This window comes from Myxocyprinus asiaticus, chromosome 36 (genome assembly GCF_019703515.2).
Source record: "Myxocyprinus asiaticus isolate MX2 ecotype Aquarium Trade chromosome 36, UBuf_Myxa_2, whole genome shotgun sequence".
Classification (NCBI taxonomy): Eukaryota; Metazoa; Chordata; class Actinopteri; order Cypriniformes; family Catostomidae; genus Myxocyprinus; species Myxocyprinus asiaticus.
Genome location: NC_059379.1, coordinates 14,651,721 through 14,675,859, shown reverse-complemented (window position 1 = coordinate 14,675,859; position 24,139 = coordinate 14,651,721). Strand labels below are relative to the sequence as shown.

The 24,139-nt window shown below is 37.4% G+C and overlaps 1 protein-coding gene across 24 annotated transcripts in view; it reads left to right on the top strand.

Annotated features, from left to right (window-relative positions):
• The first annotated feature begins 533 nt into the window (after nt 1-533).
• Nucleotides 534-24,139, top strand: part of LOC127426863 (actin-binding LIM protein 1-like) — a 65,258-nt gene continuing 41,652 nt past the window's right edge. For 4 of the 24 annotated variants that reach the window (XM_051673920.1, XM_051673918.1, XM_051673908.1 and 1 more), the window contains exons 1-2: nt 537-944; nt 16,513-16,647. In XM_051673920.1, coding sequence (XP_051529880.1) covers nt 923-944; nt 16,513-16,647 — 157 coding nt within the window. In that variant the 5' untranslated portion in view covers nt 537-922. Of the gene's footprint in view, nt 945-16,512; nt 16,648-24,139 lie in introns of all 24 variants that reach the window. The other 20 variants (XM_051673913.1, XM_051673911.1, XM_051673909.1 and 17 more) reach the window with 9 other exon arrangements.

The window sequence follows — 24,139 nt, the reverse complement described above, 5'->3', positions numbered from 1 at the left end:
AAGATGGCGGACAAGCTGTGAGTTGATTAATAATTTTTTTTTTTTTTTAAACTGTTTATTCATTCGTGAAAAATATTGATAAATGCAATGAAGTGTAAATTTTTTTTACCAAATATTTGTGTGTAATATGAATTATTATGCTTATTGCAGTATCGTGCCGTTAGCTTAGCAACTTGCTAACATAAAATTCCATTGAAATCAATTTGAGAGTTGAGTCACCATCATGGAGTGCTTCTCATGTGGTGTATGGAGTTGCTGCCTACAGTATGTAGAGGTTCCATGATTGATAGGATGTTGCCTTAAAAAACTGCTGCCTATGTAGGCAGCTTACTAGGTTTTGGAACAAAATTTGTGTGTATGAGAGGGAGAGAGAGAGCACAGGGAGGGATAGATTGTGTGGGATATAAAAAATGAGTCACGTGTCTGTCGTCCCTCCCCTCCATCTCTGTTTGAAGAATTTAAGGTGGTGTCTCGCACTGGGAGGGATTAGGACTGTGGAATCTGCATTTGTCACACACGGCAGCTGCAACCTGGTTATTTCAGAAGAGCGAGGGCAGAGTCCACAATCATATACACACACACACACACACACACACACACACACACACACACACACTATGCATGTGTATGAGGAGAGGGGGGGGGCTGCTCGAGAAAAGAATACCAAGCTAGCATTTGCAAAGCGGCTGCTTAGTTAAAGAGTGCAAGCTCTCACTGTCTGTTCTTCTGCTGTCAGATTGTCTTTCCTCTGTTGTTGCCTTGCTCTCTCGCTCTTTCTCTCTCTCTTGCGTCGTCTCCTCCTCACGTTTGGATTCAGTGGAGGAATAAAGCAAGAGAACCCAGGGAAGAAGGCAGGCAGGAAGAAGCAGCTCTCTCCCACTGATCCTCCTCTCCAGAGCCCCAGCAGAACACTGAGGAGCCAATGGTCATGGTGAAGGAGAAAGGTACATGGCATTGCACAGCACTGGGTGGGGACCAGGAGAGGGCTGCAGGGATTTGCCTTTGCAGAGGGAGAAAACCAAGCCAGTGTGTGTGTTTGATGGTAGAGGGAACAGTTTTGTGGTTTAGAAGGATGGCGGTGTGGGAAAATGAACGTGATACTGCAGATTTGGGAAATATAGACAATTAATCAGATGCAATTTGGCTGTTTTCTGAAAACTCTGCTTGATTGGCCAATTAACAGAAGTGGTCATTCTGGTTTCAGAGTGTTGGGTTTTAAAATCTACCTAGCTTTGTCAATGGATAGTGCACATTTTCTGTCTTCAAATAGTGTATTTGTGTAAATATTGTGTTAAATTCCCCGATTTTGTGAACAGCTTATCTGCCATCATTAAATTGTATTATGTACTGTATCTGGACATTATATTGGTCATTGGACACCCTACTCTATAGATCACTATAAAAGTCACTATAAAAAAACGTATCCGTCGACCACTAATTGGTACTTGTGTGAAGATGAAAAAGATTGTAGTTTTGTATTTATTTATGTTTTTTTAGCTTATGTTTAATATGACACTAATCATGGATTGAGTTTGCGTATGTGTTGGGTTGGTTTTAAAAGTATCAGATACTTTACAACTGAGACATAGAATAATTTTAACACCCAGCATGTGGATTGCACATTGAATGTTATGTATGTGTATGATTATCCAGAGGACCATGTGAGGATCCATTTATTAGTGGTCAATCGCAGAGGCCAATAAATTGGCCGATATTCTGACCTTTTTCATTATCGCATTGGTCAATAAATTTCCCCATTTGGCGGGATGTGAAAAGACTGAGACATGTAAATGACCAGTCACGGTTAGTTTTGTTGTTATGTGCCATCATTTTACTACAATAATAGACCGGTGTGCAACACAGTGTCATTTAAACGGTCCGCATATCAGACCCGCGGCAGACACGTTTGAGCTCATAATGTTAAAGCGCTCACCTGTTTCATTCTCCGTCTCTCTCCTCAACAGTTCTCTGTAACTTTTAACTTTCTTGTCTAATGATAAAAAGGCAAATATCAATAAAACTAATATCATATACCGTCTGCAAATATGCACATATCTCTTTTAAACAGATGTAATAAACAAACCTCACAAAACTTGAGCAGATCCAGCGTCCTGTGGTGCGCTCATTTGTTTACCTCTAAAGCACGTATTCTATCAACCTCTCCTCAGCAGTTCCCTGTCATTTTACACTTTCTTTTCTAATGATAAAAGGCAAATATCAATAAAACTTCTATTATATACCATTTGCAAATATGCAGATATCTCGTTTAAACAGATGCGTTTCACGAACCTCATGAAAATCCAGCGTTTTGTTCCAGTCGAGCGCTCATCTAATATATTCCACTGAAGCACATATTCTATCAGCCAGAATCAAAAACTTCAGGATCAAGATCAGAAGCTCCTCTGATTCACAAATCATGACAGTCACTCCATGATAATCTAAGCAGGCTATCCAGGCTGTTTAAACAGTCAGGAGATTGCTGCTCGTGCTGGATCCACATGAGCATTGAGTGAAACTTCAAAGTAAAAGCACTTCATGTGTGCTATGAGTAAATTTCTTTTCACTATGCACTGTATGCGCAATTGGTTTGATTCAGTATTCTTGGAGAAAATGCGATTGCTAACGTGGACATGCCATCCATAGTTGCTGGACTACTGTGTGTACTGTTATTTCCTTCTTCCTAATATATTAACAATTTCTTCATGGGCAAATAAATTACCAAAATTTGATGACTAAACAGAAATCAGAGGAAACTGCTATCTACCATTTAAAATACAATATATCTTTTTACAAAGTTGAAATTGAGTAAATATAGTGCTAAATAAGAGTTTTTTTTGTTTTTTTTTAGCAATTTTATGTTTATGTTATTTATTATATTAAATTGTGTGATATATCGGCATTGTATCGGCTTATCGGCCACACTGCTCTCTGGATATCAGCACTGGCATCGGCCATTAAAAAACCCATATCGGTCAACCACTACCATTTATTGTATGAATGGACATTTGTGTTGTCCGGCACGTATATAAGGTATTTTGGCATGAAAAATACAATGAATACCATGCATTAGAGGTCTATTTGTTTAAACTAGTACATGATGATTAAACATCTTAAACAACTGTCTAACTTGTTTATGCAGAGCTTGTGTGTATAAGTGTGTGTTTAGCTCAATAGAGTTCTTTGAGAATATGCAGTGGCAATAACTTCAGATGTTTCTGTGTTATGTAATGAGGGAAGCCATATTAAAACAGGAACATCTGCTGAATGTTAAATGCTTCATTATCATCTTCGATCAGGCCTCAGGACAACACCACCTGATTAAAACAATACTCGTTCGCACAGAAATGCAGCCATGTAGGGCATAAACTGACAGTTATTCAACCAAAAGAACTGGTTCCTTCAAATGGCACAGTTTCCAGCAGAGATGTTATGTAATACTGTGTAGGAATTTAGAGGGCTATTGAAAAATTTACAGAATCGAGGCAGCGCACAGTGCGTTCTTGCTAAAGACACAATGTTTGGGATTTCTCCAATGAAAAGAGGGCTTTTTCCAGAAGAAAGCCCTAGATACTGACTCTGTCACGACTAGGAGACTGAAGCGATAGATGTTTCGGAGCAGTGTTGTGCTTGTGTTTTGAAAAGTAGATCATGGTTTAGTAAAAGCTAATAGTGGTCTGCGCAGAATGGGTGAGGGGACTGAGAGAGAGAATGAACTCAATAATGCATTTAGGCTATCACTGTAGCCATGGCAACCGGCCGATGACTGGTCTGTTACTGAGGCCATACACCGTGTGAATCACAGCCCAGAAAACACTGCAAACCCACCTCACACACCTGTATTCACACACACAATCACGTGTATGTCAATGTTTACATACACATGTAATATCTTATACAGTAACATAGTAATATGTATAATTTATTCACACTGCGGTAGATTGCAGGGAACTCCAGTACTTCATCTATTACAGTATTATTATACACAGATTGCACAAATGCTCTTGTTCAACAGAAACGTAGAACATAAGTCATGAAAAAGCTTACTTAGTGGCTAGATGAGGTTTTATGTGTGTGCATGTGCTTTTTTTTAATGTTTTATATTTGTTTACATTGAATTTATTGCACTAAATAAACATATACACACATCTGTGTATTTTAAGCAGTGCCTAGCAGTGTGACATGCTATACTTTTAAACTTTTTAAAGTATAATTATTATAGTAAAATGTATGTATGTTATTCGTGCAGTTTATTAATGAGTAAATACATTAAATATTTTTACAATTGCATAAAATGTAAAAGAAATGGAAACTAGTTATACCACCAAAAATATACACTTTCCCTTTTATACATTTTTAAACATTACTCTGCCAATTCAGTGCCATTATGGAATCTCAGCCCTCTGTGCCAAAGTTACAGTACATTGACCATTTCCACCACCATGCATACAGAAAGAAAGTGTCTGAGCCTATCTTAGCAATGAAATCACATACACACACACTGTCTGTACACTGTCTGTACTATGAGGTGAAATGGGAATTCACTCAGTTGGACTCACGTCACAGGTGCATAACTCTGATAACCTTCTCCATAAATGGTCACGGAATGGTTTGGATGAATGTGAATGGGATCACTGGTCTGAAAATTGTGCTATTGTGACTAAATAAACAGAACAAGGCTATATTACATGCTGTATTGTTATTCTTTCAGAGGAATGGATAGACTATACTGTTTTTTTAACCATCTATTTCAGGACAGGATAATGACAGTTAGCCAAAGACAGCGTCTCTAGATCAAATGCATGTTTATGCTCACTTATTTAGAGATTTAATCTTTACTGTACTATTTGCCAATTTAACTTCATGATATCAGTATCAAAAAATGTAAGACAACTAATATCTGGACAAATTATCATTCATTTCCTTTTGTGTTATTGGGTACCAATATTTGGCTTGATGACTTTATTTCTTTTCTCTGGGATTATCTGCAGGACATTGCAGGAAGCCACTTACAAAGATTGATATGTGTGTGTGCATGTGTGTGACACCACATGGCTGTCATTATCTCTCGGTTATGATACCTGCGGGTACATTACATCAATCAATGTTCGTTGGGGCCCCACAGGCAGTGCTATAGATATGCTTATCGCAATTTCACAATATTATGCATAAAAGCCGTCCTTTGCCCACCTAGTGAGTTGACTTTATAGATTGTTGAGAACTCCATAGAGAATGTATAACTTTAATCTTTAGCTTTAACTTGATTGTTAGCAATAATTTCATAATTTCATAAAAACATAATTTATTCATTATCTGCTCTGTGGCATTTGCTGGATGTGTCACATGGCTCATATAGATGTTGCGATATAGGAGAAGAGTGAATTGAGACAAACATTAGCGGAACACATTTTTATACAACAAAAAAACTGTGGTTTGTACCAAAGTTATGGTAGAGCTACAAACATTTGGTCATTAATTCTGTCATGATTTACTCACCTTCATGTCATTCCAACCCCTTATGATTTTCTTTCTTCTGTAAAACACTCAAGCAATTATTTAAAACATATAACAAACACAGCTGTCAAGAAAAACAATTTAAGGCAAGAAATTTTAGTGAATGGGGCTTCTGGTTATGGCCACCTGAGGGAAAGACGCAGAAAGCATCGCTCCCATGTTAAAACCCTGTTAGTATATTTTAACATAACTGAAATGTGACTGCAGCCTCATTTTCTTTTTTATTCAACTGAAGAGACTCTACAGGGTAATCTTTGAGGATGCCACCAAAGACACCAGTTTTAATGCCAGCGCCATTACCATTCTCACCTCCCTTGTGGTTTCAGGCAGAGATGGAGCAGGGCTTCATAAAAATTCAAGAAATGATTGATGGCCAGTTGTGTGAAATAGGGGATTCGGTTGATAAAGTATTGAACGATCACCAGGAAATGAAACAAAACCTGAGCGAAATCGAAACTCGGCAAAACAGCTTTGAAGAAGCCATTGTGAATCTCCTTGAAGACATTGCCGAAGGGAAGAAAACTTCAGAGAATGAAATTAACATCCTGCCTGATAAAGTCGACGATCTCGAAAACTGTTCCAGACGAAACAATCTACGGCTTGTTGGTTTCCCGGAAGGTGTCGAGCGGAGAAATGCGATCTCTTTTTTGGAAAAATCCTCGGCACGGGTTAGGATCATCGCACACTTCAATGATGGCCGGTGGAATACAAGAAACCACGCGCCATTGTAACCAAACTCCTTGCTACACGGAAACTGTAATTTGTCACTGAAAGCTCATCTGCGAGGCTTAATCCTTGCTTACTCCTCTGACAAGAAGAAAACATATCAGAATCAACTAAACTCAATATCTAAAGAACTTAAAAGGCTAGTGCTAGAATACTCTTTATCTAAAGATGGAGTATTTCAAAGACTATGTATACGAAAACTAGAATATAATATGCTTTCTACTAAAGAGGCAGAATATGTGCTTCTGAGAACTAAACAACATTATTATGAGCATGGGGATAAAACAGGAAAACTGTTAGCCTGGCAATTACGTTAAGAAAATGCATCAAGATTCATTACCTTAATATGCCAGAATAGCAATACTATTAAAGATCCTGAACTTATAAACCAAGAGTTCATGCAATTCTATAAATCTCTATATACCTCCCAAGGTGATGATTTGGATAAGATTAGTGATTTCCTAGACAGACTGGTCATACCATCATTAACCAATGACTGTAGAGACTCCTTAGAAGATGATATTACAGAGGCTGAAATTCAAGAGGCCATTGCCAAATTGCCCACCGGTAAGTCGCCTGGCCTGGATGGCTGTACTATTGATGTATTTAAAGCCTTCCTACCTTAATTAATTAATCCAATAATGCATATGTACATGAACACCATAAAGGAACAGAGATTACCAGAAACACTCGAACAGGCAATTATAACACTGTTACTTAAACCTGGCAAGGATGCTGACCTGTGTGGCCCATATAGGCCTATTTCGTTGCTCAGTTCCGATTACAAGATCTTTGCAAAAATTGTTGCGCTTAGACTTGAAAAAGTTATACAATGACTGGTACATGGGGGATCACACAAGATTTATTCAGGATCGTTCATCCTTTGATAATGTCCGTAGGCTTATGAATGTCACTTTCACTGCCACGCAGGTGGAGTACCCAGTAATAGCCTTCTTTGGACGCCGAGAAGGCGTCTTATTTGTTTTCAGTTTTACAAAAAATGAATTTTGGCTCTTAATTTCTCAATATGGTTAAGATGCTCTATAGGCATCCTGTGGCTGTAGTTCAGACTAACAGCAAAATTTCAGCACAGTTTTCCTTAAAGCGGGGTACGAGACAGCGCTGTCCATTGTCTCCCCTGTTATTCGCACTTGCAATTGAGCCTCTAGCTATTGCAATTAGGTCACATCAGGTTATTAGCGGCTTTTCAATTTGCCACTCCCAACATGTAATATCACTATATGCAGATGACATTATGCTGTATCTTACAAATATAGACTCTTCTGTACCAGCCCTAACTACACTACTGCAGGATTACAGCATGGTATCTGGGTATAAGATCAATATGAATAAGAGTGTTGCAATGCCGCTGAGTAAAGCAGCTGCTTAACTTCCTCTAAGAAATATTCCTTTTTTATGGAATGCTACCAAACAGTTCCTATATCTTTTCCAGACACTTCCATCCATGCTGCCAAAGGCTTTTTTCAAGGACCTAGATAGGTGTATCTCAGGTTTTATATGGAAGGGGAAGGTACCACGGGTTAAATTAAAATCCCAACACATGCCATTCCCATGTAAGGGAGGACTACAGCTTCCCAATTTTTATTTATTTTACTGTGCAGCCCAACTAAGAGCTTTGTGGATATGGCAAGCAGAAAATACTTATTCCCCTGCTTGGCGACAAATAGAAAAAGTGCAGATTGAGGGTGTTTCTTTAGCTGCCTCACCTTTTGTCCCTGTAAATTATGTAAAGAAAAGAACTGCAAATCCATTTATATTAACTTGAAAAGTTTGGGTGGATATAAGGAAAAAAGCGAACTGTAAACAAAATTTAATGAGATCTACCCCTTTTTACTCTACCACCTACTCTACCAACAGTGGCAACTGAGGGGCATTCAGACATTTGGTGACATATGAAGAAGGCAGCCTGATGTCTTTCGAACAGCTGAGACATAAGATTTCACTCCCATTCAAACACTTTTTTAAGTATTTACAGTTGCGGCATTATATTTCTACTCAGTAAGGTGGTCGTTGCGTGCCTCTTTTCTTTACTCCCCTGGAAGATGTTTTAAATAATTTGAAAAGGTCAAAAGGCTTGGTCTCTTATTTTTATAGGAAAATATATCACTTGATGGAAAACATTAGTACTGTTATCAAATCAAAATGGGAAAGAGATTTGAAATGTCAATTTGAGGACGAAGAATGGGAAACAGTTTGTGAAAATTCGCAGACCTTTTCTTTCAACAGCCAACATAAATTAATTCAGTTTAATATAATCCACAGAGTATATTACACTCCAGAAAGATTACATGTTCAAGAACAGCTATTCAGAGTTCTGTTCAAGATGCAAAACAGGCAAAGGGACGCTTTTATGCTTTGGTCTTACCCAGAATTAGAGCAATACTCTTGGTCGCTAATGCAGAAGTTGCTGGTGTTGAAATCCCCTTCAACCCCAAGCTTACTTTGTTAGAGGATATATCAGTGTTTCCAGAACAAAATGAAGTTAATTTTAGGTTTGTAAGGATGGCACTGATAACTACCAATAAGTGTTTAACTTTGATATGGAAAGCCCCTGAACCACCCACTATTTCTATGTGGAGGAAAGAGTTATCCTCTTATATTCCCCTGGAAAAAATAACATTTTGTGTGAAGAAGCGTCAGGACATGTTCGAAAAATACTGGGGTGGTTTTCTTATTTTGTTGTGTATATGTACAGTATTTATGTGTATGTATATGCATATCTATATTGTGTGTTTGTGTATATACCGTATATGTAAATTATTGGTTGGTACTAAGGGGTTTGGAGAGCTGGGGTTTTTATTTTTCTTTAGGGAGGGTCTGTTAGTTGTGTATCTCTTCTTTTGTCTTTTTATTTCTTGTGTTTTGTGGGTGGGTTGGGGTTGAAAAAGTGAAATTTATATTACACTACATTTGTGTATTTTTGTACCATGTAATTGTAAACTTTCTATAAATATAATAATAAAAAAATAAAAAAATAAATCAAAACTTTTATTTTAAAAATAAACATTTTAGTGAATGTTTCAGAGAATTAAAATTTCTGGCTGTGTTTTACAAAAAGGCTGTCATATAGCTTCAGAAGACCTTGATTTTAGTGCACACATTGTATGAACTACTTTTATGCTGATTTTATTGTGTTTTTTTTTTTTTTTTTTTTTTTTGGGAGTTTGACAGCCTCTTTTTACATATCCACTTATTTAGAGTAGGGTACAACGAGGAAAAGGCACTTTCCTAATCACCTGTTTGTCCACTGTGCACTGCAAAAATTTCCTGATCCATTGGATCACTACGTGTAGTGTCTAAAGGTTGATTTTGATGCAGTTTTATCTAATATTTAATATTTCATTAAATGTTGCAAATTTATGTAGCCAATGAAAATCCCTGAAATGATCATATGCATTTTGAGACCAAATACTTGTTATTTTCAGTTTTTCAAGGTGATTAAATCAAAAGTTTTTTTAATAACTGTCCAATAAGTGAAAGGTGTCACAGTCTATCTCCATCATTCGCTACACAGACTCTTATTTTGAAGTTCTCCCCCAGACTTCATTTCCCATAGTGCACTGCCCTCATCCCTTCCATCTGTTTCCTATTATCCTCACCTGTATTCCATTCCCTCATTAGTTCCTTTTGTATAAATATCCTCTAGTTTTGCCCACTTCTTTGTCAGTCCTTGAAGTGTTATGTTGAGTTTGTGAAGTGTTATGTTAAGATTTATTGTTTGTTCCACTCCAGCGATTGCTATTGTTAAGATTTATTGTTTGTTCCACTCCAGTGTTTTTAATTAAAAGATTGAAAGATTCTACTCCTGCATCTCCTCTCTTCCACTCCATGTACCTAGTGTTACAAAAGGATAGTATTTGGGGTAAAAAAGCCCCCCTGTTGCTGGGGCTAAAGGCCCCCGTTAAACACTCTATTGAACACAATCACAATAGAGATTCATTTGTTTATAGAATACTTGAGATGTTATGAAATGCCAATTGAGGTTGAAATTTACAGGAAATGGAGCACACTTTTCTAAAGTGGTTATTTTGAGTAAGCGTTATTTTAATTTGTTACTCAAAAAAGCATCTTGTTGTCTCAATGTCTCATGCACCAATTTTGCACTATAATTATTGCCCCTATATCTATACACTATAAACCCCCTGGGGGCCTTTTACCCCAAGTGTAGGCTGGTGACCTTTTTAAAAAAAAAAAAAAGAATTATAATAATAATGTTAATCAAAACAGCCTTCTGTTATTATTTCTTTTCACACAAAATTATGCTGCTCCATCAATATTCAATAAAAATAAATATATATATTTTTTCCAATCTTGATGCATTTTGTGACCAGAAAAAAAGCAAACTTGGTAACACTTTACAATACGGTTCCATTCGTTAACATTAGTTAATGCATTAGGTATCATGAACAAACAATTAACAATAGATATTTTACTTCATTTATTAATCTTTGTTAATGTTTTTTTAATAAAAATACTATTTTCCATTGTTAATTCATGTTGGTTCATAGTGCATTAACTAATGTTAACAAATACAACTTTTGATTTTTAAAATGTATTAGTATATGTTGAAATTAACATTAAGATTAGTAAATACTGTAAAAGTATTGTTTATTGTTAGTTCATGATAACTAATGTTCTTAACTAATGTTAACAAATAGAAACTTAATGTTAAGTGTTACCGCAAACTTTCCTTAAGTTGTGCGTTTAGCCCCGTTGTACCCTACGGAAAAGAGCAGCTCAGACACACTGCTATACTTCGCCTTTGGTGTTCCACAGAAAAAGAGTTTTATGGGTTTGGAACCACATAAGTGTGAGTAAATGATGACAGAATTTTCATTTTTGGGTTAACTATCCCTTTAAGAGGCAGTCTGGCTATATCATGCATTTTCCTGACTTTGAGAACACAGTGAACATATTTGAGAATCTGCAGGAGAGCTGCTGCACTGGATTTATGGCAGCGGTCATGGGCCGCAATATTCATCATGTGCTGCCAACAGTGTTCAGTTTTCTCGCTCCTTCTTTTAGCCACGGACATCATTGTCGTGTCTGGACATGAGCCAGCAGTGTGTGAGCCAGTATGACAATGACTGGAGGGAAGCCAGATACTTTGTCACAATACAAATAAAGTACAATTCCATGCAAAATGATTGTGAGGAATGAATAACTCATACTACACCCTGAATGTTTTACTGAACCTGTGGTCAAAAGATAGCTTTCATTAGCAATCTCACTCAGTCTGTCTAAAGAATGCCCTCATAATTATACAACCCTGACACGTGCAGATACAGCAGTTGAACAGTCATTTGTACGGCTGAGACTTGGCAAGAGGTTTAAGGTCAGTAAGGGTCAGGTATTGAGGTGAGAGGTGAACTAATTCTGAGATTAATTAAGGGGTTGTTATAAGGATAAACTCATACTATAAGCAGTGAAGGTGAAACAATCTCTCAAAAGAAAAGAGGTTTAGACCTTTACAGTTTGGCTTAAAGGGAGATGTATCAGAAAGGGTTAGTTTTGTTTGAAAATTGCTGCTGGAGGCAGTGGTGAAGAGAAACATTGACTCACTATGCCCACACAAACATGCACACACACTGAGCCAGAATGCCAGTTAAGAGACATTTTTTACTCAGAATTAAGTAACCCTCTCCAGTTACGCAGGCCAACAATATTTTAGTGTTAAACTCTGCTTCACACTATCTTAAGCTTTCTAATTCTATGTTCATGTGTGTCTGTGTGTGTTAACAGACAGACAGCATACACTAAAGAACCGTGAGTCAGTGCTCTTTTTAGGTGGGTCAGCGGTATTTCTGTAGTGCATTACCAGTTCTGTTTATATCTTTAGGGGATATTTCGATAGTTAGTGGTCACATTGGGAAGTTGTCACAAGGGCTGTATTTCGGTAACAATAAGATTTGAAGTCAAAAGTTCAATTGTACAAATGTGTGTTCAAACACCTAGTTAAAAACCCTCAAAGTAGAATATTTTTTTGTAAATTCTACCCTTTGAAGTGATTTTAAACCATAAAAACCGTATTTTTGTTATAGTTCTGAAGTGACTCCAGAGCGACTCCACTAAATTATAAACTAATCAAGCAACAAAATGCCCTGTCATTTCTTATGGTCATGGCTGGTTAGTACAAAGAATTTTTTGCTTGTTGGTTATCGCTTTATGGCGTCATGCCCAATTCATACTGACAGCGATTAAATAACTGTAGATCACAGTTATTTGAGAGTGTCTGTATTGTTAATTGCTGGTAGGCGTTCCTTCTCGACTGCAGTACCCAACAGCATCAGGCTACTTGCACTCTCATTAGTTATTGCTGCATCATTGTCAATTTGCATAAACTGGTACTCAAAACTTAGCTCAACTTTGTTGCATCGACAACAGCCGCTGTCACAGAAAAATCACCAATTCTAACTGAATATGAAAGACTTCCAGTTGCTTTGTCACTGCAAATCTGTGTTCGCCCCTTTAGTGTTACAGGAAGCCTAAATGTTAAGCTATGCTGTTCATCGCCACCTGCTCGCATTCCCGCACATTTGCGTCAAGCGTGACAGAGGCAGCGTCCTCCTTGTTCATGTCTTCAGCTGAACACAGAGAACACATAGCATATAAATGGACCAGTGTCCAAATGTGTGCCTTTTGTGTGTCTTAATATAGCTACTGTAAAAGCTTATGTACTGTATTAGTTATGCAGCACATGTTGAGAATCCCTCCTAGTTTAGCCCCTCTGCATGATTGAAACGAGAAACAGTAATTCTTGGCTTAGCGTCGTCTATCAATATTGCAGTCTCACTCGGGGGTTTCACAGTACAAGCTCCCAGTGTCATACCGTTGCCGCCCTGGTAGAGCTGGTTGCCATAGCAACAGCTGTCTAGGATGGAGGGGGTGAGTTTGAGAGAAAATACAGCACTTCAGTTTCAGGGGCCGGTAGAAAAATTCCTGAGCACACAACCCTGCCAAAATCGTATAATTGCTACTTAGTGGTTTGCCCCCTCAGCCAGACAAAGGGAAAATTCTTGCTATCCATGGCGTAACATGTGAAAACATGGAAAATAAGAGTTAAATTGGCTCAGAAGTCATGTAAGAGAGAGAATGAGAACTTGCGATCATTGTGAACAGGCAAAAAAGACCTCATCAAAAAGCCCTCAGAGTAGGGGTGATACATGTATATTAACTGTTCACAATATATTCACCCTGATTTGCTGTTGATACAGAATTAAGCAACATGAAACTATAGCAATGATTTAAACACGCTTTTTATTTGGCCATTAAGTTTCCTAAGGGCTGTATTATAAGACTATTTTTCCGATCCCTCCTCAACATGCGACTCCCGAATATGAGAATGTTAAGACAAATGTTTTAATAGTGTCTCTGATTTAAACATCAGTTGCAAAATGGTGTTAAATTCGATTCATTTCCGTGAATCAGTTCAAATATCCATTTCAATGAATCACTTCAAAACTGTGTAAATAATTATTGCTGTTTATTACTATGTATTGTTATATTGGAGCATATAAATGAACATTATTTAATATCTTTCCTCCTTGTGTTAGGGTTAGGGTAAGTGGAAAACATAACTTGTTTATTTTTAACTATATTTCTCTTGCATTACGCATTTTAAATCTATTTGGCAGAACAATGGCAGTTTGGTGGAAATGATGGTTTTTAGCCATTTCAGACTAAATATATAAATATAGTAATATTTATTGAATATCATCAAAAGGCTGAAAAATATTGAGATATAACTTATTTAACTTAGTTTTAGCTACTGTATATCTTCCAGGCCTAACTCTCTTAAGCTGTTTTGCTCATGGAGACACTCTGTGGTGGCAATATTATGTAAGAATGTGGCCTGATAATGATAAGAGGGAGATTCTTTCCCGCTAATCTTACACAAGCCTTTCAAGTGGCCAATGATTAGATTAGAGTGGGATGCATTAACTCACCAATAGGAAGAGAGCGACAGAGAGTGAAGAGTGTGTCATTCTGTAGTGAGAGTGAGAGAGTACAGGCTCCTGCGATTTTACAAGAGGCCAAGAAAGAGTAGTAGTAAATGTCAAAAGGAGGAAGGAGAGGGTGAAAGAGTGTGAGTATAAGAAGAGATTTGTGGTTAATGAGAAGTGCTCTTTACGTTTCAATTAACTTCAGCTTCAGCGTGCCGCCCAGTTTAGAACAGCAGCTTCGAATGGACACTATCAGAGAAAATTAATAAAAAGATAATAATCTGTTTATGTAAAGGTATGTGCACTTTAAATATTAAACTATGCTTGTGTGTCCGCATGCTAACATGTAAAGTTGGCAAAAAGCATAGCAAAAGTGTCTCATGACCTCTGTTATGCAACTGTACCAACTCATAAAGACATTTGCAATGAGCACCAGTGATAGGGAAACAAGGCTCGCCATGTGGTCGTGATAACCACAGCGTGGCAACTAGATAGTCATACATATCACTCCAAACAACCTCCAAACACCTACATTCCTCTCATGCCCACACACTGTGTGATAACAACTGGAGTGTAGACATTGGCCCCCTGAAACCCTTTCTGGCCAGTTGAGAGCATTATGTATTTCAGGCTGATTGAGGTTCAGCCTCGTGATGATAGTTGTGTTTGTGCATCTACATGTATTTACAGCTTCCCAGGTCAAACTTTTTATTAAAGAAAACTATGGAAACATTAGAGGCACTTAAATGTAGTAGCTGTGTAGCCAATTATAAAAACAATCAACGTTTTATATAATAGTGGTGTTTGTCAGGAAGTTGGAGGTCATTACAAACTGTTTAAAAAGCTAGTGATTCAGTACAAGTGGTTATTAGTTATTATTAGGCATTTAGTCATTTAAAGGGACCGTATTTAAAATTTTGTAGAATTAAATTTTTATGTAATAAGTGATACGTCATCCGTGCAAAGTCAGTGGGCAAGCATGCTCTCCTTTACAAAAAATCTAGAGTTCTGACAAACTTGCTGCAAACTTGCCACAAATTTCCCACTCATTATTTACATATGTAAATTAGCTTGCGATTCGCCACAAATGTTTGCCAAATGTTTGCAGCTCTTCACCAGTAATGGTGAACCTGCAGCAAACCTTTGGGGACATTGAAGAGTTTGGAGAAAAGCTCATTTGCATGTGAATAAATTAGTGGTGAATTTGCAGCACATTTTTCAGAACTCTAAATTGTTGTAAGGGCATGTGGGTTGAATCCCCAAACTGCAAATGCAGGAACTGAGTTTAGACTTTGCGTCAAGATTAGACATGGTTCTCAAACATCTAAGCGCTATAACCTATTTCTCTTGAAAATGGCACATTGCGCTCTGCGCCACTACATTAACATACATTACAAAGTTTGCGTGCATACACCCACAGATAGCGCAAACACTCCTCCCCACAGCCACTTGCACTTTGCGCTGGCACGATAATTGTGCTTAAAATTTGCACTCTCACAAAAATTACATAAGACATAGCATGCAGTTGTTGCGCTTAATGCTGCGCCTAGCGCAGTCACAAAAATAGAGCCCTCAATTTTACTTGAATTGGTGCTATTTTAGTGCATTTCTGTATTTATACTAAGGAATACTTTGGAATATGGTAAGAAAACATTATTGTTACATATTGCTTTCTTTTCTAAGAAGGAATTAAATGCATTTTGACAGGAAAAGAAGTATATATAGAGTGAAATTTAAGCACTTTCAAAATCTGCGATTAATTGCGATTAACTATGAGAAATCGTACGATTAATCATGATTAAATATTTTAATCAATTGACAGTTCTAGTTTTCAACTGAAAACATATTAGTGTGGATGTGACTTAAGAAAAATGCAGGGGGAGTTTTGTATTATTATCTGCGTTGTACAATAAAGTATTTTCTTTAAAAATAAAGATGCAGGAAAAGTCCCATTCTCCATATTATGATCCCTAAAGTAGTCTACTTTTATTACAGGGATAGTCCTGCATTCATTGTCACTGTAATGACCACATTGTCAGTGATTTACTAATTAATGTAGGACAGAAATCAGTTTTGGGAGTTTTTAATGCCTTTTTAAAAAGCTAAACCACCTTTGGCTGAGGGCACATGTAACATTATACTGTCCTACTGTTCTCATTGAAATACACTAGCTAATGTTGGTTGTGGAACTGATTGTTTTGGGTTTGAATGCGTTCAAATATGGAATCATCCTATCCTCTTTGTCCGTGACAGCACTATGCTCCTTCATCCTATATCTTTGCTGATACCATATCTCTGTGTCCCTTTACAGTGGCTCATCCTCAGGAACCCCACCATCCACAAGGAAAACTGGTCATCCAGTGTTACAAGTGTGGGGAGCCATGCAAGGGAGAGGTTCTCCGGGTGCAATCCAAGCACTTCCATATAAAATGTTTCACATGCAAAGGTATGATCTGACTGTTAACTTGTTCACCTTGGTTCATCCACCATTTGGAAACAGTGTTGAGAGAGCAAAACATTTGATAGCTGCTTCGAGATATTTCCCAGGTCATGAAGGAAATCAGTGTGTAGAGTAGTACCAAATTCCTCTAGTCTGAGCATTATTGAGGAATTTAATTACTTAGCTTCATTCCAGTCAAAAACCACAAGACAGGCGAACAAAGCTGGCTCTTATAAAGCAGATGGATTTGTGGTTGTTTAGAGAGTAATTCACAACTTTTTTTACCTGATAAATGAAATCTTAAGTTAGTCCAAAGCTGTATCACACCCCCTGACCACTATCAGGGTAATTTCATTAAATGAGCTAGTCACTCTTTGTTAAGTCTTCTCTGATGTTCTGTGTGGTACTGTCCTGTTTGTACCTGGGATGGTTTTAAGTACATCACTTGACAGGTATCAAAGAAAAGTGTCTGTCACTGGATTTCTTGGTGAGTCCTCCTTTTGTCATCAAAACCCTGTTGAAAAAAAACGAGCTTAAACCAACCTAAGGTGGTTTAACACTTGTCAGCTGGTCAGGTTGGTAGACCATCTGGCTGACTAGGAAAACCATCTAAACAACATTTTGGCAAGGATAGGAGACCAGCTAAGACCAACAAACCATTGTATTTTTTGTTTTATTTATTTTTTTCAGCTGAGAAGTTGCTTCTAGTCTATTGTGGTTCTGACCTTCTTCTTTATTCAGTGTAAGTGTGTGTGGCTCTTTGTCTCCAAATTTTTTGTGCCTTGTACAATTTGACCAGCCAAGCCATCAGGTCGTATAAGAGAATCTATGGTTTTTGTGGTGATGTGTTGCCAATCACAAAGAGCAGACACTTCATTTCCTTCTGGAAACCAGAGAAAAAGTTCAGTTACTCAGTCTGTATTTGTTTGGTACAAGACAGCGCTCAAGCATTCCATTTACTGTATACTCAATAAAATAGCGCTTGGGACATTCCTGGAAGAAAGATGGTCAATTTATGCATTCCTGCTAGACTGCTGATAGAAAAATGTGTCATCAGCCTTTTGAATGGCATTGCCATGGCAGCCATAAAAACAGGTGACTACATCTGGCTGTATAAACTATGTATGTGGACAATAAATGTCAGTGCATCCATTAGCTTCTATTCTGAGCAATCCTTAAAAAGCCCTCTGAAGCTGAGGTCTTTCTAGGATTCTTCTGTAATCCCACCTGAGAAATGTATTCCACCAGTAGCTCTGCATTAGTCATCACTAATCACTGACACTGCATTAGTGTCCTAGAACAGAGTCATAAATGAGAGTGCTCTGTCATTAATGAGTTGCTTATATGCTTTCTCAGTTGCTTTGTTGATCTTGGCACACCATTGCCAAATAAATGACTATGCATGTGACGGCCAACGGATATAGAAAAGAAAGTCCCGCCTTACAGGTAAATGAGCCAATCACCTTTTAGATACATACATCACCTGCCAATCAACTCGAGAACGCATATGCACATTAGCTATACAAGCCGAGAAAATTGCGGTTTTTAGCGTATCAATTTATGATAACAGTGTTGTCAGATTTTACTGCTGATTTGAAAAATGTCCTTTGATCATAATCTTGACCAACCGTTTTGGAGATTTCTGTCTTTCCCCATTAAAGTAGATAGGAGCTGCACTTGTATGCCACTTGTTTACACAGAAAAATATCTGCGCAGCCTGCTTGAAAGCATTCCAAAGATGGCCGCTGAGTGGACTGAATTGCTAAAAACTTGCTTTGATGTTTCTCGTTGATTGTCTCTATTAGATTTCATATGACATAACGTTTGATCTGAAACTTTGAATGGAAAGCCAATTACAACCCCATAACATTCTGGGTAAAGTACACAAAATTATCTTTTATTGTCTGAATAAAAGTGATAAGGAATAGTTAGCAAATGTTCATAATAAAAATATGAAACATCTTCAGATTTAAATCAGGATCACAGCCCATAATGGAATTAGACCAAAAGTTTTACTTTCAAAAAAGTGTTCAAAGGAACAGACTTTTTGTACATGTAACATGGTCATACCACAGTTTTCCGGAAATGCATTTGTGCAATCTTTGGGGTTTAATATTTAATCTTATAATATATTGTATAATTTGTATACAATCTTGTATAATAGTTTTACTATAGTAATATTGTAGTTACCATGTTTTTGGCAGAAACCATAGTTTTATTGCAATTAACCATGATGTTACTACAGTAATATGGTTTTAATATAGTAACCATGTTTAATTTTGTGGTTACTATGATTTTACTACAAAATACCATGGTTATACTATGGTAACAGTAGTAAAACCATGGTTAATTTTTGTAAGGAAAGGTTAGGAGTAGATTTAGGGGTAGGGATTGGTGTAAGGCTTATGTGGGACTCTAAATAAACACAATAAACACACTGCAGTAATGCCCCTACAGTGTATGTTAGTATTTAATTGGGTGCAAATAGCATCTAACACTATTTGCACTTAGTGCAAAGAAGATGGTTTTTGTTGCTATTTATACTTAGTGCAAATAGCATTTATCGCTATTTGCAATTAGTGCATAAAGCCTCTGCCATATTTTATTGTATTGTTGTATTTAGTTATTGTTATTCCTATTCTGTTATTTACAGTTGTATGTCTACTACTTTATTCTGTCCTATCCTATCAGTGGTATTCTTTTATGTATCTTGGAATACCACGGTATGTGAATATGGTAATTAATTATTTAAGCATTGTGCACCTTCATTTCACCTGAAATCTGGGGATATTGAAGTGCATTTCTCCCCTCCCTTCTTAGAAAATGCACAGTTTTCTATATTAGTTCTTACTAGTGGTGTAGTTCTTAAACACAAATGAGAGCAACACTAAGCATCAGGTTAACCAGGTCAATGACATGTAGTCCACTTACAATGCAATAATCGTATGGATCTCCCATATGTCTAGTCAATCAGCTCTTTTCCTGGAAAGCAGGATTCAGAGTGTTGCATAAGGTCTAATGTGACTTTCTCTGTGGATGCCTGGCAGGAAGGTTTCTGCTGTGGTGAACTGCCAACACTTGAACTCTGGCAAGAGAAGATGCAGTGCTCTACAGCTCACTTGTAAGCTAATGAGCCTTGCTCTGCTCTATTAGTTTCATTTGTTCACTTTAAGCAGAGTCATTTTATCTGCTATAGTGAGCATGTGCAGCCACATCTACATCTCCAATCCCCCTCTATATTCCTGTCCATACCTCACACTGAATCTAATTCACTAACTGTGTGTACGTACTTATTTGTGCATGTTTTGTTCATCAAGTTTTCATGTAAAATTATTCTAGATTAGCAGTAAGAGCCAACAGAAACTACATGTATGCAAAAGTCATAGACTCCTGATGGCCTTAAAAACTTGGAATGTGTTAAGCTGAAATGCGTTTTCATATTTTATTATTTGCAATTGAATAACAAAAGTGACCCTAAAGTTGACCCTACATTCTGTCATCATTCACACACCCTCATGTTGTTCCAAACGTGCTTGAACTTCTATATTCTATGGAACACAAAAGGAGATGTTAGGCATAATTTTAGTGTCACTGGTCCTACTCGACCTGCCCTGAGTGGGATTTGAACTGGTGATATCCGGCATGGGAGCTGGACGTGCTAGCAAAGAGGCTAGAAAAGCCATGGCCCTTAGCCTCAGTTGCTAGTGCGTCTCTTAAGGCCAGGAGAGTGAAGTGTATACACTGCACAGGTATCACATACCAGCTGGCTACCGTTACATTAGGGACTTCTAACTTCAGTCACCATTTGCTTCAATTTTTTGGAAAAAGGTGCAATGGAATTGAATGGTGTCTGAGGCTGACATTTTGTCTAACATCTTCTTTTGTGTTCCATGGAACAAAGAAATTCATACAGGTTTTTATAACATCATGAGGTGAAGGGAATTATGTTAGTGGTCAAATCCATATCTTCAGAAGCAACATGATATGTGTGGGTAAGAAACAGATCAATATTTAAGTTATTTTTTACTATAAATCTTCACTTTTACATTCTTCTTTAGTTTTTGACGATTAGCATTCTTCGTGCATATCACCACCTACTGGGCAGGGAGGAGAATATAGTAAAAAAGGACTTAAATATTGATATTTTTCTCACCCACACCTATCATAATACTTCTGGATTTATAGATTTAACCACTGGAGTCATATGGATTACTTTTACTATGACTGGCTGTGCTTTTTGGAGCTTTAAAGTGCTGATCACCATCCACTTCAGCAGAAGAAAGAAAGTCATACAGATCTGGGATGGCATGAGGGTGAATAAATGATGAGAGAATTTTCATTTTTGATGAACTATGCCTTTAAATGGAGATGGTTTGGACGTGTTTTATGCAAATTATTAACTTTAGGCATGTGCTCTCTCATATAGAATAATCTGGATGCATCCAAATTAGAACAAGAGTAAGAACAAATGTATGTGCGTATTCACCTGTTGTAAATCTGGAAGTTGTACGTAAGAATATTTTCTGCGCATATAAATATGCAACATGTGTGCTTATTAGTGAATGGGACCCCTGTCTTTTTCCACCTACCTCCCTCTCTCTCTCTCTCTCTCTCTCTCTCTCTCTCTCTCTCTCTCTCTCACTTTGTCTCTCTTTCTCTCTTTCTCTCTATCTGTGCGTGTGAATGCTGTGTCAGTCAGAGAGCCTGTGTATGCTATTTCGGGCATAGTCTCTGGGAGCTGTTAACGTGCTGCAATTCTGGAAATAGCTTTGCTGATCCTCATTGGGAGGAAGCATTACATTGAAATATAATGATAAGTTTTGAAAAAGTTGTAGCTTTTTTTATTGCTCTCAGTTTATGGGATTTTCTCTTTGATAACTAGGATGAATAGGAGGGTACTGAATCACAATTCTGCAGCTATATTCAGGGATAAACACAACTTAATGTGAAGCGTGTGATTTCTGTGCCACTAGCGGCACCAAGCGCAATTGCAATCTGTTTGTTTGAGCGGCCCAACTGGGAGCAACAGAACAACATTGGCTCAACCAGTGGCATGAGTGAAAACAATGGAAGACAGGGGGAGTGTTTGAAAACGGTCATTATTTTAGCGACACTAATATTTGCATTTAAAGGAATAGTTCACCCAAAAATGACAGTTCTGTCATTATTATCTCATCCTCTTGTTATTCCAAACCTATATGCCATTTTTTTCTTTTTCTTGAATGGAACACAAAAGAAGTCTCAGTCACCATTCTCTTTCATTGCATCTTTTTTCTGTACAGTGAAAGTGAATGGTGACTGAGGCTAACAGTATGCCTAACATCTCCTATTGTGTTCCACAGAGAAAAGAAAATCATACAGGTTTGGAACAACATGATGGTGAGTACATGATGACAAAATTTCCATTTTGGGGTGACCTATCTGCCAATTAATTTCCTTGACGATGAAGACCCAGTTACTTTTGGATTATTTTCTGTGGTAATTGACAGCATTGCATGGATGCAGTTGATAGAGCTTAAAGGGTTAGTTCACCCAAAAATGTAAAATTCTCTCATCATTTACTCACCCTCATGCCATCCCAGATGTGCATGACTTTCTTTCTTCTGCAGAACACAAATGAAAATTTTTAGAAGAATATCTCAGCTCTGTAGGTCCATACATGAGTACTCCAGATGACTTTGGTGGTTAAATCCATATCTTCAGAAGTGATATGATAGGTGTGGGTGAGAAACAGATCAATATTTAAGTCCTTTTTCCTTCACTTTTATTTTCTCCTTCTTCTGTTTTTGCTGATTCAAATTCTTTGTGCATATCGCCCCCTATTGAACAGGGAGAATATTAATATTGATCTGTTTCTCACCCACACCTATCGTATCACTTCACAGAGTCAAATGGATTACTTTTATTCTCCCTTTATGTGGATTTTGGTGCTTCAAACTTTTGGCACCCATTCACTTGCATTGTATGGACCTACAGAGCTGAGATATTTTTTCTAAAAATCTTCATTTGTGTTATGCAGAAGAAAGAAAGTCATACACATCTGAAATGACATGAGGGTGAGTAAATGATGGGAGAATTTTTTGTATTTAATCTGGAATAACCTGTATCAAGAGTTATCATCAGATAATGCTTTATCAACAGAAGTGGAAGTTTGGTCATGGTCGGGTCATCCTCAGTTTGAACAGTAAGGTGAATACATTTCGATGTTTATTTAGTGTACATGTGTCAGTGTGTGTGTGTGGTTAGGGCTAATGGGATTCTTAGTTTAGAGAAAGGAGGAGCCAGGAAAGTTCAGACAGTGTTGACTAAAATAGCAGATTGAAATTTTCTGGCACCTGTCACTGTCTGACTGAATGCCATGTATCAACAACCCTGATTCCTTACTGCACACACACAGGTACACACACACTCTCCTTCCACTCTCCCATTAACCAAACAGTTGTCAGTTGTACAACAACCCTCTAGTTTACTCAACCATACACACACACACACACACACACATCCTTGGTCACATTTCCCTCACTATCTTTCTTTGTCAGTCTCCAAACTGGACACTTATAAAAGCGATTATAACTCATAGCACACAAACCATCATAAAAGCAACAAACAATTTACTGCTGTCACCATAAACCCAGCATAAAGTCAGTATATTGCCTTGGATACATAACACAAACTGTTCTGAAACCAGGCCTGTAATGTTAAGAACAAAGCCTGTAATATTGTGGCTTCAAACAAGCAACTGGGAGAAGCAATGAGAAGTCCGGCCAGAGGTCACCCTAAGAATGTTCATCTGCCTTTATCTTTACAAGTATGTTGCTCTGTTGAACGATTGATTTCCCATAACAGCTTCATTTCAAAGGAGAAAATAAATATGTTAATTTAGGATTATGGATTAAACTAAGACATACAGTACATCCAAACTAAAACATACAGTACATCTTGATATCAAAGACATGCTGAATATTATCTAGTTCTTACAGTTTATGTTTGTTAACTGAACTGATAGCTCATCACATTATCAAAAGCATACCATGGTAATACCATGGTTGTTGTTTTTTTTTTTTTTTTTTTTTTTTGGAAATGCTCAGTGCTAATATCATTGAAGTACTTTGAAGTACTACAGTATGTAAACACTATGGCAATGGCAATTGTATATATGTATTAATCATTCAGTACCATAATATTTATCAAAGAACCACAGTATCATTTCCATCTGATACCATCATTGTTCCATGAAGATGTAGGATATGAAGATGTAGGATGTAACCTACCACAGAGTACTGTGTTACACACAGTTATCCTTTGGGCTGAAAATATACCCTTCCTACATAACCTACATCTTCATTTTGCTCTGTCAGCATTTAGAAAATAATTACCTGAAACAAATTGTCAGACTAGAGTCAGGAATTTTCACCAGTCAATTGTTCATACTGTCCTGTGCACATTATTACTGTAAATGTGCTGGGCACAGACATGCAGTTGATATTAATCTCAGCAC